We start from the raw sequence: 16,138 nt of genomic DNA, 5'->3' as shown, positions 1-16,138 counted from the left end.
CAGTTGCCTTCTGAGCTCAACTTCTTCTGCAGGCTGCTGGGGCAGGCAGAACTGATGTTCCTCAGGAAAAAAAGAGGCTTCCTTTAAGGGAGGCTTCCTTAAGATGCATCAGGGCACTCAAAATTGGGGAGTAACATTTCATGGCATATCAGGTATCAAGAACGACAAAGTAGGCCTCCTACCTCAATATAACAAGCTTATTTTTTTTTGTAATTCTTCCAATCCGTCTCTGTGTTGCAATATAATGAAGGCTAACACAAACATTGGAAAGAAAAGAAAAAAAAGGTATTTTTTCCTTAAGAAAACTAACCCAACTGTTTGTTACGTATGAATGCCTTGGCATGCGCATGTGCAACCTGTGAAGGAAAATCTGGCAGGCCACACAGTCACCTGTATCTTCTGTATGACACACCATGTCCTCCTAGAAATGAAACAGTAGGAAAAAACCTCATGTCTTGGTTTACTACTAGTAATTAAGAAGAAAATCCTCCTTTTGGTCTGGGAGGAAGCAGAGGTGATATGACTAATGTTTATACACATAGATCACAACTGAAAGCACAATCTTTCTAAAAGCTCTTTTCAAACTGAAAACATCAATAAAAGCTTCTTTTTTAAACTCACAGCTATGTACATTTTTTTTTACAAAGTTTCTTAAATATAGTTCAGGCTGGCAAGTCATCTCTTTGCACAGAACTATACGTATTTACTGCATAGTCAGTCCTATTTTTTTAATAATAAAATCTTATTTCCCCATTCTGGATTACAGCTTCTTATGATGGGTAAAAGCCCATGGTGATGTCTTTTTGTATAACAAGGGCCATTCACGGTATGGCACATATAGAACATTTTTTTAAAATTTTATTTATTAAAAAAAACTGTACAGTCACTGGCTCTGTGTTCCAGAAGTGTCTGCTTCTGTTTGTTACACTCAATACATATCCTTTTCTAAGTGACTTTCTTCAGGCCTCAACTCTTAACTTTCAATCAAAGTGGTTGAGATATTAAAGCAGTATCCTAATAGCAATGTACACATTTCACATTTCACAGGGTTTGAGAAGGTGATCTATTTAGAATATCAGAGTTCCTATGGAAAGGATCTGTAAGAAAATTATGTCTGCCTTCCTCTTTCACCTTTTTATTTTGACAAGTTGCTTGATGGAGAATGTGGGATTATTATTTTTTCTCTTTTCTTTTTCTTATTTTTAATCTTCCGGGTGGCACGGGGTGGGGCAAATGACAGAGCTATACCCTAGTGGTGGAATGTCCATGGGGCAAATTAGTACTGTTTTGTCCTCCGCTGAAAGTGTTGAAAGTATGCAAAGGCTGCATTCCTGTTAATGTATTTGGAATCATGGTTATGGTGTTGGGCGTCATGAGTGGAATGTCATCTGGAGATCTTCTCAGAGTGAGGGTGTAGTCAGGTGGGCAGGTGAGTCTCAGGGTATCATGCGCCTGTAGCGACTCGCACTCATGATCGTGCTCCAGCTGTTTCATCTGTAGTGACATAATCTCTTCATTCTGTATATGGGCGATGTCATTGGTTGTGTTTCGCTGAGGACTTGGACGCCTGTGTGTCTCGTGGCGCCGCTTGTCTTTCTTATAATACAAAGCTGCAAATGCTAAAATGTTGAGGAATAATAATGATGCACCTACAGCAATGGTAACACTGAGCTCTGTGGAATAATCTCTCTTGTTTTCTATCAGAACGCTTGTATCCTCTGGGGATGTCTTCTGGGTATCCTTTGAATGTTTTGGATTGTTGCTTGGTGTCATCAATGGTCGTTTCGTGGTGAACTTGCCAGGAGAACGCCGGGTGACATAAGGGAACGATGTCATATCAGGAGGTGGCACCTTGGTTGTTGTGGAGACATACTGGAATATTTCATTCAGGTTGTGCAAATGCGGTACAAGTTCTAGCCAGAAAGCGACTTTCGTTGCTCGGTAGTGGTCCCGGACTCTGGGCTTCAAGCCAATGTGTAAATAAAGTTGGTCTTTTGGATTATATTTAGACCAGGCCACTTCTTCAAAACGATTGGGTTTTGTATGGATAAACTTTGTATCCTGGGGAACAGGCTGGTTTGGATCCCTAAACAACAGACAAACACAATATTATTACAAGCAGTCAAAAACCTGCAAAAGAATTTCAGGTTTTGTATCTCAAGCTTTTCCAATGTTTATTTCGTGACATGGATGTCAGACTTTGGGTTACAAGGTGATGTGAAAACACAATTGGTTTTCTGGATTCTGTTCAGACCAGGTCACTTATTCAAAAAGATGGTTTTGACTAGGGATGTCAGATTCAAATGTAGGGGTGTACGAAATCCACTTACCGTTCTGATCTGGGATGTCCGTGGGGGGGGAGGCAATCTGTCCCTCCCCCTGGAATCTTCCCCAGCTGGCTCCGCTTCATGGCGAGTCCACTGAGCCACTGGCTGGGCCCATCCACAGCCGGACTTCTGTCCGCTGCTGGGCTGCGGCCTCAAATGGCATCCAGCATAGCAGATGCCATTTGCATCCCTGCTCTTATTTATTTATTTATTTATTTATTGCATTTATACCCTGCCTTTCTCCCTCTCACAAGGAACTCAAGGCGGCTTACATTATCCTCCTCCTCACTGTTGTATCCTCACAACAACAACCCTGTGAGGTAGGTTGGGCTGAGAGTCTGTGACTGGCCCAAAGTCACCCAGTGAGCTTCCATGGCCAAGTGGGGACTAGAACCCGGATCTCCCGGCTCCCAGTCCGTCACTCTCACCACTACACTACACTGGCTCTCATACTTACATAGCCTATCACAGCAAAGAGCAGGGACGCAAATGGCATCCGCTACACCATTTGTGTCCCTGCTTTAGCCGTGATAGGCTACGTAAATATTTACATAGCCTATCACGAAAAGAGTAGCAGAGGGGAGTGGTCCATTCCGCCATGGACTCCGGGAGAGTGGATTCTAAAGAAGCTGGCCTCATTGGAGTCTGTGGCAGAATTCTCCGCCATCCCTCAGGAATCCGCAGCGGATTGGGACCACTTATCTCCACCCCAGAAGGACTGGAGGTGGAACAGCACTCGGCTGCTTCTTGCCAGCCAGAGCCGTTTGCCTCCTCCCTGTCCCTGCTGATTGCCATGTCTTAAAAAAAAAAAAAAGGCCATTGGGAGGATGTGCCCATAGACTTATACACAAATAGAGTCATGAATCTTGCGTATAAGTCTATGTGTCTTATACACAAGATTCATGACTCCATTTTGTATATAAGTCTATCAGCACATGCGATCAGCAGGATGTGCCCATAGACTTATTTCTCCCTGTCAGAAATAGAGAAGAAAAAGCCTGGAACATTTATCAAATGAAATCAGCCTTGCATTTCCTACCTTTTTTCTTAGGCACACTTCATTCCACTTCAGACTACTACGTCATCCAGGCTACATGTGCAGTGTGAATATAATAAGGGCTAGAAGTTGGCCCAACACGTGGATAGGGATGTCAGAGAATTTTGCCATGAATCTTGGGGAGGCCCCCTGAAATCGGTGGCGAAACGGTCTGCCCCCCCCCGCCCCCCCGGGACGGGACTTACCTTGGGCGAATCCTCCTGGCGGCGGCAGTGGCGGCGGGGCGGTGGCAGCTGCGGCGGCCGGTCTTCCGACTGGCTGCCGCCGCCGCCATTTCCAATTTAAAAAAAAAAAAATGTGATAGGCTATCATGGCTAAATTATAAAAAACACCGTGATAGGCTACGTAAAAGAGCGCCTCCCCCATGGCCAGAATTTCGCGGGGAGGGATGGAGCGCCTCCCCCCCACCACGAATCAATTTTGTGAGAAGATAAGTCACTTTCGTACATCCCTACATGTGGATAGGGATGTTGGAGAAATCCTCCACTGACACCAATGAAGCCAGATTCTATTGAATCTGGCCCCCTGAAGTCCGTGGAGGATCAGCTCTCCTACCTTGTATTCCAGTGAGAAGTCCTCTCTGGCAGATCCTCCCTGTCACCGGCTCCGAAGACCCAGCAATACGGCCGCCGTGGCCATATCGCTGGACTGCATACGCAAATGGCGTCTGCTATGCCATTTGCGTCCCTGCTCTTTAATGCGATAGGCTACGTAAATCTTAAATAGGCTATCATGGTAAAGTCCAGGATGCAAACGGCGTCCGCTATGCTGGACGCCATTTGCGGACAAAGACAGGCCGCGGCTCCGTGGACTTGCCGCAGAGCAGTGCCGGCTGGGGAGGATTCCAGGGATTCCAAACCAAATTGCCTCCCCACCCTGCGGACCCCCCAGTGGACCCAGGTAAGTGGGGTTCGTACATCCCTACACATGGAAGCCAGCTGCAAAAAGCTTAGTATGTCTTAGACAACCAGGGTGCTTGATGAAGAGCTTGTATTGTGAAAGTTGGGCAAGCGCTCTTACTGGAGCACAAAGATGATGATAACACTCATTGCAACTTGCAAGACATGTACTCTAGGTAGGGTTGTTGGAGAAATCCACAATGGAACCAAATGAGTTCAGATTTTTATGAATCTGACCCATGCATTCTGCAGTGCAGTGGCTTCCTCTATGTTGGGCACATTCAGTAGACTTATAGACCATTTTTCTAACCTTCAGGTAGGGATGTCAGAGAATTCTGCCACGGATCTCAGTGGAGCTGAATGCCAGTGCATTCAGCCCCCCGAAGTCCGTGGCGGAATGAAGCCCCCCGCCCCACCACACCGTGAAAGGCACGCGAAATGGAGTGCTTACCTAGTGCTGTTCGTGCTGCTTTGCGAATGGCGGCCACGTCTGCGGCTGCCATTCGCTTCCCCATTTAGGCTGTGATAGACTTAGGGATGGACGAAAGGAACTTACCTGGTCCCGCAGCTTGCTTCACGGTGGGGGGAGGCACTTCGGTTCTCCCCCCGAAGTTCAGGCAAGGGGGGGAGGCACTCCGCCTCACCCGGCCGAAATTCAGGCTGGGGGGAAGGCGCCCCATCCCTCGCCGCCGAAATTCAGGCCGGGGAGGAGCGCCCCGTCTACCCGGCTGCGAAAAAAAAAGTAAAGTAAAAAAACAACAACACACACCCGTGATAGGCTACGTAACGATTTACGTAGCCTATCACGGCTAGATTTCCAAAGTCAGCCATGACAGGCTATGTAAATCGTCACGTAGCCTATCACGGGTGACTTTGAAAAAAAAAAAAAGCACATACGCAAATGGCGGCGCCCATGGGGAGCCGCCATTTGCGTTCCTTAGTTTGGCATGTCTAGTCTACGTAAAGATTTACGTAGACTACGGCAAAAATAAGGGAATGCTATTTGCGTTGCCCTTATTTTCGCCGTAGTCTACGTAAAACTTTACGTGGACGAGACGTGCCAAACTAAAGAACGCAAATGGCGGTGCCCCATGGGCGCTGCCATTTGCGTACACGCTTTTTTTTTTTCAACGTCACCCGTGATAGGCTACGTGACGATTTACATAGCCTATCACGGCTGACTTTGGAAATCTAGCCATGATAGGCTACATAAATCGTTATGTAGCCTATCACGGGTGGTTGGTTTTTTTTTACTTTCCTTTTTTTATTTTGCAATGGCGGCGGCAGCCAGTCAGAAGACCGGCTGCCGCTGCCGCCCCCGCCAAAATGCCGCCGAAATGCCACCGGGACCCGCCGCCGAGAGGGACATTCGCACGAGGTAAGTCCCATCCTGGGGGGGGGGGGCGGGGGGCCAGCGGAGAATTTCACCAACAATTTCAGGGGGGCCAAATGCGTTGGCATTCGGCCTCCCAGAGATTCGTGGAGAAATTCTCCGCCATCCCTAGATAGACTACGTAAATACTTATGAAGCGTATCACAGCTAACGCAGGGATGCCATTTGTGTCCCTGCGGACGCCTTGATAGGCTACGTAAGTATTTACTAGGGATGTCACAGAATTCCGCCACGGATCTCGGTGAGGCCAAATGACAGTGCATTCGGCCCCCCAAAATCCATGGCAGAACGAAGCCCCCCGCCCCCCTACCCCACGAAAGGCGTGTGAAACAGAGCACTTACCTGCTACCATTCACGCTGCTTTGAGAATGGCGGCCACGTCTACGGCCGCCATTCGCTTCTTCGTTATAGCCGTGATAGGCTACGTAAATACTTACATAGCCTGTCACGGCTAACGCAGGGACACCATTTGCATCCCTGCGGAGGCCATGAGGGGCTACGTAAGTATTTATTTACGTAGCCTATCATGGCAAAATACAGGGACAGAAATTACGGCAGCTACGGCGGCCACCATTTGCGTCCCTGTGCATGCTGCCCAGCAGCCAGATGTCCGGCTGCGGGCAGCCCCAGCCAGCAGCTCCATAGAGTCGCCACGGAGCGAAGCTGGCAGGGGAGAATTTTGGGGGGAGGGACGGAGCACCTCCCTCTCACCGTGAATGTCACCCTTCGGAAAGGTAAGTGACTTTCGTACATCCCTAGTATTTACATAGCCTATCACAGCAAAAAAAGGGAATGCAAATGGCGGCCGCCATAGCCACCACCATTTGCGTTCCTGTTTTTTTTTTTGCTGTGATAGGCTACATAAATATTTACATAGCATATCACGGTAAAAAAAACAAGGGCGCAAATGGCATAGCAGCTGCCATTTGCACCCCTGTCTTTTGCTGTGATAGGCTACGTAAATATTTGCGTAGCCTATCACAGCCAAAAACATGAACGCAAATGATGGCCGCTGTAGCAGCCACTATTTGCCTCCGCAGGCTCCAGACGCCTGCAAATGCACCTGGCCAGCAGCTGCGAATGCACCTGGCCGGCCAGGTTAGGATTTCGGGGAGAGGTGCGGAGCGCCTCCCCCCCACCGCGAATCACCCCTGCGAGAAGGTAAGTGACTTTCATACATCCCTACCTTCAGGAGTTTTGCACAAATTTTGTTGTAAAAAAATACTCTTTTTTTTTTTTAACAGCCAAAAATGTGCATTTCCCCCATATGCTAAAGCATCAAAATATGCATTTTGGAGGGATTTGCACTTTTTTGCACATGCAAATTTGCACACATTCAAAAACTAAAATAAATAAATAAATCCAATGCCATCGATGGGCGGATGATGGAATGAAAGGCACCTGACAACTTGCGAAACACAGACAGAACGGGTTTTACACAATCCGAGCATCCCTAAGTAAGGTCAAGGGTTGCCCTTAACCATTGCCTATGTCAATCAATCAGAATGTATTAGTTAACTGACCATAATACATACCAAATGGGGAACAAGTGAAAAGACAATGTATAGTGTACCTATGTCTATTACTCCAGTCCCTTAACAAGACACCCCACACACACACCCATACAAACACACACACCACTGCCTCAAAACCAATTTTAATTCAGCTTATGTTCATATTTACACATGGACATAAACTGAACTTTCAGAAGCTATGGTGCCTGTGTCCTCTCAGCCGGCTTCTATCTCAATCTCTCAAGGAAAAGGACCAAATCATGCAATGTTGTTTGTTTGTTGGAATTCAGTGTGGATCAGTTCACAAACAACTGAGGTTCCTTAATTATATTAATGGTATAATACCACATAGTTGTGAAGGAGAGTTTAGCCCTTTAATTCTCCCCTGGCTCTCTCAGGCTTTCGCTGCTGGTTGTCTTGGGTTATGAGAGGAACTCAGTGACCTGTCACCTCCAGCCATGAGGATTACCACCTGCTCATTAGAAGGGACAGGATAGTTCTCTTTGTCAGCCTTGGACTTTAACTAGCAGCTTCCTGTTATCTTCTTACTGTCTGCTCATTCCCCTTTTATTTCCCCTCTACAATGGCAGCAAAGCAGGAAGTGATACCTCCACAACCACCCTGTGACATCATTCTTGGTGGGCACTGTGGAAGGTTGTAACACCCAACAGGCCAGGAGTTGGGAAGTGGTCGTGGTTGGAGTGTTGCTCTGGGATCAGAGTTGTTGTGAGGATGAAATGGGGAGAGGAGAATCATGTCTGCCAGCTTGAACTCCTTGGAAGAAACCTGGAATATTAACCCTTCCCTGCCTAGCTACAAATACTACAATTCCAAACCAAATTGGCCTATACTTAGGTAAAATTGTTCCATAGGTGCCAATGGGATGGTATTTCCTAAGTGAAGCTGCTGCATGTGGAGGTTCCAATTTGGCTTAAGATCACTGTGCATGGGGAAGGTAAAGTTAATCCTCCCTGTGTGCTGTGGCTCCAATCCAAATTCAGGCATGTTTAGTTTATTATTAATTAGTAAAACACACCATAGAGGAGTCCAAGAACATAGCAGGACATGGAACTCAGGAGGCTGCAGTGCAAAGACTCCCTGACTGTAAGGAGGAGCCAGTGACTGATAAAATAAGAAAAAAATGAATAAAACCTTCAGCCACCTCTTCCTAATAAGTGAGGTAACCCACACCCCCACGCGAAAGTTTCTCATCCCCTATGAAGGGTCAAAACGATCTGAGCTGAAAATTTCAGCCCAGTTCTAGTAAGTATTTTCTTCCTTGGGCGAATTCTATAGATAGGTTGTTACAAACATTTTTTTTTTTTTTTGCAATTATTGTCTCCCATCAAGTTTGAAACTAAAAGCCTTTCTTCTTCTGGGTGCATTTTGGGACACGTGCTGGCCGAATTTCCAAGTAACTCCCTGCTGTGGCTGGCTGCTCCTTGGAACTACAGTTCCAAGAAGGCAGTGTCTTAAGGTGCATCATCACACATACACCAATGTTACAAGCTGGGAGAAAACTCTTGGAAAACAGATTTCTCTCTGAGAAAGTTTGTAATTGCCAATCCATTTCCAAACTGAGGGGAAAAGAGACTTCACCCATCAAGTAGAAAGCTAAACTGAACTTTTGTGAATACAAAAAACAAAACAAAAACAGATGCATTACAGACACATATGCTCTGATGAACAAGATCTTGACAATTAGTTGAATATACTTCAACAAATATTCTTAAAATTAAGATACCATCCAACTAGCTAAAAACAAGATTATTAAGGTTTACTACCAAGAAGTAAACTGCTCCAACACCAATAAGATAAAAACCTTAACAGAAGGCCTTAGGTGATAACCTACAGTTCACAGTTAAGGGTGCTGAAAGACATTATCAGAGATGTACAGCCCATCTTGGAAGATGAACCCACTCTAAGAGGCATAATAGGGGGCACCCCTATGCTAGCTTATAGGCAGCCACCTAACCTGAAGCAATTCTTGACCAGGGACGAAACCTCGTCACAGGACTCAGAGCAAGGTACCAGCCCATACAATAAACCTAAGCGACAACTGTGCTCATTAATGAACTCCAGTGATAATGTAAGTGGACTCACTGGGGCTATCCACCACATCCAGGGCAAATATCCCTGTGCATCATTGAACGTTGTGCATTTGATCTCCTGCATCAGGTGGCCAAAAGCCACTTAAATTGGCCAAACAGGACTACCATTAGGACAAACATTAAATGGACACAAATCAGACATCGAACATAACATCAATGAGCTTCTCAGTGAACACTTTAAGCTCCCTGGACATACCATCAAGGACCTCACAATAATAGTTTTAAAGAAATGGAAATCAGGGGCTCACTTAGAATGTGAGATTGATTGCTGAACAAGAGATAAGGAAATCTGGTTGTGTTAATTAGGGACTCAGTAGGGACTATGGGTTCTATGGACATTATAAAGACTCTTAGGGTACCTTGTGGTTTGTAGCTGTCACTTTCAGATAGGAATGCTTGCTGCAGATATACCTGTTTAACTGTCTTTTCAGGCTCAAAGCCTCCAGTTCTACTTATAGCATCTGATAAAGTGGGTTCTTCTAACCCATGAAAACTCATGCTAATTTATTAAAACATATGAACAACTAAAACAGTTAGTCTATATTGTGCTACACTTAACCCTTGAATTTGTAAATAGAAGGCTAATATGGTTATACTACAACACAAAAACCTACTTGTATATACGGATATACTTGTATATCTCACATAAACCTCTATAGTGCCTTCTGTACTCATTCACATTTCATTCAAACAGTACTATTCTGAAAAAGATTGCAAATAAACATGTATATTAAAGAATAAAGTGTGTGTGTGTGTGTGTGCGTGTGTGTGTGTGTGTGTGGTGGCGGTGGAGGCAGAAATGGACATAGAACATCAGACAATAGCTATTTTTGAGTCTTAATCTCCTGTTTGGTTTTACAGCCATTTCCTTTTGTCACATCTCATGTTCCACCTTCAGTTATAGGTTGGAACATAAAATACAATAAAAGTAGTGTGTCTTTGTGATGTAATTTTACACCTGGTGATTTTGCAACAGTGACCTGACCTCGAAATCTAGTTCTGTCAGCGGGCCCATTAAACAGTGTGTGGTTTTTAAGCAGCAGGAGGCCTATGTCAATTAGAAGAGCAGCGCAGCCCTTTCAAAGAATGCACTGAGTAGTAATTGTACAGTAAGCTTTTGGATACTGCTTCCTTGTGACAGTTACTTAGAACCAGAAAAATGTCCAAAGTGTGTGTGTGTGGGGGGGGGGGGCGGTTAGATGAAGCATTAAGTGTTCAAGACTGCTTCAGACAGATTTGTCATCTTTCAGTCTCATAGCAGAAAATGCCCACTATGCTTTAGGCAGCAAACCAGAGAGAGCTAATTATGTCCTAGAAAAGCTAGGGACTATGATGAGAAAAGGGCCCTTTCGATACTGGAAGCATGACTACCAATTCCTCCTAAAGGGGCATACATTTGGGGCTAAAGGGGCATACATTCAGATGCAGCTGTCTACATACATATCACTATCTGGATGAGGAAACTTTCATACAACAGGCCCTGTGCATGCTGTTCCTCTCCTGATCCTTCTTTCAGTGCTGTGCCCCAATCAGAAAATCAGCAATAGTGCCAACCAACTGCTACAAGTAAAACAACAACAACAAACGGCATTATATTGAATTGTTAAATGGGTAGCAGTTCAATGGGTAGAGACCAAAGTGGACATGGCTACCCCCACTCTCTCTCTCTCACACACACACACCATCCACGCAACACCATCCACACTATTCTCTCTCACACATGGTATTCATTCATACACGTGCGCGAGTGCATACATACACACAGACACACAGCCCAGCTCCCCCTTTCTTAGCTGAGCCATTCAGATCAGCTGAGGGGAGCATTTTGATCCCCATCACGGCATGCTCAGTGGGGACGTTTAAACCTCCCTGTCCAGCATGCCACAATGGGAATGAAAATCAGGTCCCTTTCTCTTCTTAGCTGACCCATGCTGGTCAGCCAAGAAGCAGAGGGGGCGCAGTTTTCATCCCAGCTACTCAAGGTTGCTCAAACAGTTGGGAGCTGTTTTTCTACCCTCTCTACCTTCTCCGAGGGGATAAGGCTTTGGGGAGGAGGCGGGGCTTCGGAGAGTGGGGGAGCTCACTGGAGGCCTTTGTGGGATAATTAGGGAGGCCTGGTGAGCCATATTCAGCCTGTAGGCAGGAGGTTCCCCATCCATGTTGTAAAGGATTGCAGCCAATATAAATACTATGTGAAGAGAGCACAAGGTTTGGCATGACTCTTCAAGAAGTTCCAGTTTAACTTCTAGACTAAGCAGAATGCCATTCTCATGCCAGGTACACTGCAATATTGAGCCAGGGCCGGCAGGAGAAGCCACCACCACCAGGGAAGAGGCGTGCCTGCCGCTGCTGGGCCTGCTGCTGCCGCCGCTGGGCCTGCTGCTGCCGCCGCTGCCACCACCACCAGGCCTTCCCTGTGGACTTCTGCCTGGTGGGCCGCCGGTCCCTGCAGGACCGGGCCCCCGGGTGCCGAGCCAGCTGTGCTGCTCCACCTGCCCCTCCCTGGAAAGGCTACATGGGCTGGCTGGCTGAGGTGGCCTGGGAGAGCCAGGGCCTGCAGGAGAAGCCACCACCACCACCACTGGGGAAGAGGCGTGCTTGCTGCCACTGGGCCTGCTGCCGCCGCCGCTGCCACCACCACCAGGCCTTCCCTGTGGACTTCTGCCTGGCAGACCGCCAGTCCCTGCAGGACCAGGCCCCCAGGTACCCAGCCAGCTGTGCTGCTCCACCTGCCCCTCCCTGGAGGGGCTACATAAGCTGGCTGGCTGAGGTGGCCTGGGAGAGCCAGGGCCTGCAGGAGAAGCCACCACCACCACCACCACCAGGGAGGAGGCGTGCTTGCTGCTGCTGGGCCTGCTGCTGCCGCCGCCGCCGCCGCCACCACCACCACCACCACCACCACCACCAGGCCTTCCCTGTGGACTCCTGCCTGGCATTTTTAAGGGGATTTTAATTGTTTTGTTTGTTTGTTTTATTTTGTTGGGGGGGATTTTGTTGTGTTTTTAGGGTTGGGTAGCCTGCCTGATAGGCGGGAGCGAGGGGGCATGTGTCCACCCGATGGAGGCAGTGGGGGGAGTGTTGGGGGCCAGAACATACCGAGGCTGGGCGGCAGGCGCTGGCAGAGCGCTAGGGGCAGGCCATGCCAGGTAAGGGGAACAAGGGAAAGATATGTAGTATCTGTCCCCTGCTCCGGGCCTGTCCAGAGCCAAAGGATGGCTGGGGGAGGCGTGACCCCATCTTCTGGCCTTCGTTTGCTGCTCTGCAATGCCAGGTGTGTTACCCAGAAAACCTCCCTCATCCATGACATGATCCTGGATGAGGGTGCAGACCTGGCATGTATTACGGAGACCTGGCTGGCCGAGGCTGCTGCTCCAACCCTTGCAGCCATGTGTCCAGACGGATTTTCATATGCACAGCAGCTGGGGATCGGGGAGGGGGAGTGGCTGTTATCTACCAAGAATCCTTGGTCTTCACCAGGCCCCCTCTCCAGGAGACCACGGTTGCTGAGTGCATGTACTGGAGGTTGGGCCCGAAGGGCAGTCTGGGGATTCTGCTCGTGTACCATCCACCCCGCTGCACGACTGACTCCCTGGCCGAGGTGCTTGAGGTGGTCTCTGATGTGCGTGTACAGTCCCCTAACTTATTGGTGTTGGGGGTCTTCAACGTACATTCAGAGGCCATCCTCACAGGAGCACCTCGGGACTTCAGGGAGACCATGGCCTCCTGGGAGCTGCACTATATTCTAACTGGGCCCACCCATGTAGCCGGTCATGCACTAGACCTTGTGTTTGTTTCTGGAGAAGCGGGGAGTGATCTGGAAGTCGGGGGTATATCCACCACCCCCTTGTCATGGTCAGATCACTATCTAGTGATGTTGGACTTCTCGGTTCCACAACCCCTCCGCAGGGGTGGAGGACCCATTAAAATGGTCCGCCCCAGGCGTCTTATGGATCCAAATGGATTCCTGAACGCGCTTGGGGATTCTCTGGGGCATGCCAACGGCCACTCGGTTGAGACCCTGGTGGGTGGCTGGAATGCCGCAATCACTGGGGCATTAGATCGGGTGGCTCCGAAACGCCCTCTCCCCCTGAACAGGGCTCAGACTGCACCATGGTTCAGTCCGCGGTTATGAGCTCTGAAACAGGAGGTGAGACAGCTAGAGCGCTGGTGGCGGAAGTCTCGCTCCAAAGACGATCAGACATGGGCTAGAGCTGTATCTTCAGCCTATCACGTGGCGGTGAAGGCAGCAAAAAAGGAATATTATGCTGCCTCCATCACGTCTGCAGAGTGCTGTCCCAGGAGGCTGTTCCAAGTGGTCCAGAGCCTGGTCGGTCCTGTGGCTCCGGAACCACTGGAGCATTCTAAGGCCTCCTGTGAGGCTTTGGCAAGGCACTTTGCAGATAAAATTGATCAGATTAGGTGTGTTACTCTGCACACTGTGGATACAGTTAGTGAGCAAGAGGCGGCCTGTGGCAAACCGGTTTTGTGGGATCGGTTCCAGCTCTCCCACACTGGAGGCCTTTAAGACGAGGCTGGACAGCCATTTGTCAGGGATGCTCTGACTTGGATTCCTGCATTGAGCAGGGGGTTGGACTCGATGGCCTTGTAGGCCCCTTCCAACCCTACTATTCTATGATTCTATGATTCTATGATTCTTCCTCCTGATGAAGTGGACAATGTGCTTTCATCTGTAAGGCTGACCACCTGCTTACTTGATCCTTGCCCATCTTGGCTCATTATGAGCTGCAGAGAGAGACTGGGTGAGGGGATCAAGGCGGTGGTGAACGCCTCCCTTGAGGAGGGAGTGATGCCATCAGCCCTCAAGGAGGCAGTGATAAGACTGCTCTTAAAGAAGCCCTCCTTGGATTCTCAAGTTCTGAACAACTTTCGCCCAGTCTCAAATCTGCCATTTTGGGGCAAGGTGATTGAGCGGGTGGTGGCGGTGCAGTTGAAGGCACACTTGGAAGAAACTGATTATCTAGACCCATTTCAGTCGGGCTTCAGGCCTGGGCATGGGACAGAAACGGCCTTGGTCGCCTTGGTGGATGATATGAGGAGGGCTCTGGATAGGGGTGAATGCTCCTTCCTTGTTCTCCTCGACCTCTCAGCGACTTTTGATACCGTTGACCACGGTACCCTCCTGGACCGCCTGGAGGGGTTGGGCATTGGAGACACTGTATTGCGGTGGTTCCAGTCCTTCCTCTCTGGCAGGTACCAGAGGGTAGCAGTGGGAGAGGAGGTTTCGGACCCGTGGCTGCTCACTTGTGGGGTGCCACAGGGTTCCATCCTCTCCCCGATGCTATTTAACATCTATGTGAAGCCGCTGGGGGCTATCATCAGGAGGTTTGGGGTGCAGTGTCATCAATATGCGGATGACACGCAGCTCTACCTCTCATTCAAATCTTCACCAAGGTTGGCCGTAGAATCCCTGTCCAAATGTCTGGAGACTGTGAGTGGCTGGATGGGGAGGAATAAGCTGAAGCTGAACCCTGACAAGACCGAGGTACTTTTGGTGGGAGACAAGAGGAGGCTGGGGGATGTTGACCTGGTGTTGAATGGGGTACGGCTACCCTTGAAAGACCAGGTCTGCAGCCTGGGGGTCATTTTGGACTCCCAGCTGTCCATGGAGGCTCAGGTGTCAGCTGTGAGCCGGACAGCGCTGTATCAACTCCATCTGATACGGCGGCTGCGCCCCTTCCTTCCCGACCATCTGCTCCCATCGGTAGTACATGCCCTGGTCTCCTCTCGTTTAGACTACTGTAATGCGCTCTACATGGGGTTACCCTTGAATACGGTTTGGAAGCTGCAGCTGGTACAGAACGCAGCGGCTCGCCTGATTAAAGGCAGCCGCTGGCATGATCACATCACTCTGCTGCTGAAGGAGTTGCACTGGTTACCAGTTGTTTTCCGGGCCAAATTCAAGGTGTTGGTTTTGACCTTTAAAACCCTATATGGTTCCAGCCCAGCCTATCTTAAGGAGCGCCTCCAGCAACACCTGACAAGCCCCTTAACAAGATCAGCCTCAGATGGCCTTCTCTCTGTCCCATCAGCCAGGACAGCTAGACTGGTGGGGACGAGGGAGAGGGCCTTTTCTGTGGTGGCCCCCACTCTGTGGAACTCCCTCCCTAGGGAACTCCGTCATGCCCCCTCTTTAATGAGCTTCCGTCGTGCATTAAAAACGTGGTTGTTCAGGCAGGCATTTGGGGTGGGTTAGGGTATTTTTTAAAAAAAATTATGGTAGAATTTTATTGTTTTAAATTGTTTTATGGTGTGTTGTACATCGCCCAGAGTGGCTGGGTGACCAGCCAGATGGGCGATTAATAAATTTAATAAATAATAATAATAATAATATTGCAGGCCATTTACTTTAAAGTTTAAATGAAGGTCCTCATGTACCTCATGTTAGAGCACCTCCAATGCCCAGGCTAATCCCAGGAGAAGTAAAACCATGTCCAAGGCCCTTGGTAAGACTGGGCTGTTGGGATGACAGGTACAGAAAGATCTTGGCTTAAAGAGTCAGATTGTAGTGTGCCCAGCAAGCACTGAGGTTAGACTGGATCCATATGTGAACCCAGGGCCTTTGCTTGCAAAGAATGCAGGATTTTGACTTTTTTTTTTTTGCAAGACACTGTTTTTTTTTGATGCAATAATTTCCTTTCCTTCTTAAAAGAACAAAAACAAATACAAGCTATGCAGTGCAATTTTAGACCAGAATCTTTAGATTATACTGAATTTCCCATTCTACTGATTCTACGTGCTGTGAGTTTCTTCAGTAACCATGATACTGTACTCATTAACCTAAGCAAAACCAAAAAGTCTCTAGAATTCTGCATTCTT

The 16,138-nt window shown here is 48.3% G+C and overlaps 1 protein-coding gene across 1 annotated transcript in view; it reads right to left on the bottom strand.

The window, feature by feature from the left end:
* Nucleotides 1-730: 730 nt before the first annotated feature.
* The window catches only part of NLGN4X (neuroligin 4 X-linked), a 305,252-nt gene continuing 289,844 nt past the window's right edge, over nt 731-16,138 (bottom strand). Inside the window, exon 6 of the mRNA XM_084844266.1 lies at nt 731-2,086. Within this exon, the coding sequence (XP_084700392.1) occupies nt 1,243-2,086 (844 nt within the window). The 3' untranslated portion in view covers nt 731-1,242. The remainder of the gene's footprint in view (nt 2,087-16,138) is intronic.

The sequence above is a fragment of the Heloderma suspectum genome, chromosome 3, assembly GCF_057233095.1.
Source record: "Heloderma suspectum isolate Gila_16-S chromosome 3, 16-S_ref, whole genome shotgun sequence".
Taxonomy (NCBI): domain Eukaryota; kingdom Metazoa; phylum Chordata; class Lepidosauria; order Squamata; family Helodermatidae; genus Heloderma; species Heloderma suspectum.
This window is presented reverse-complemented; position numbering and strand designations above follow the sequence as displayed.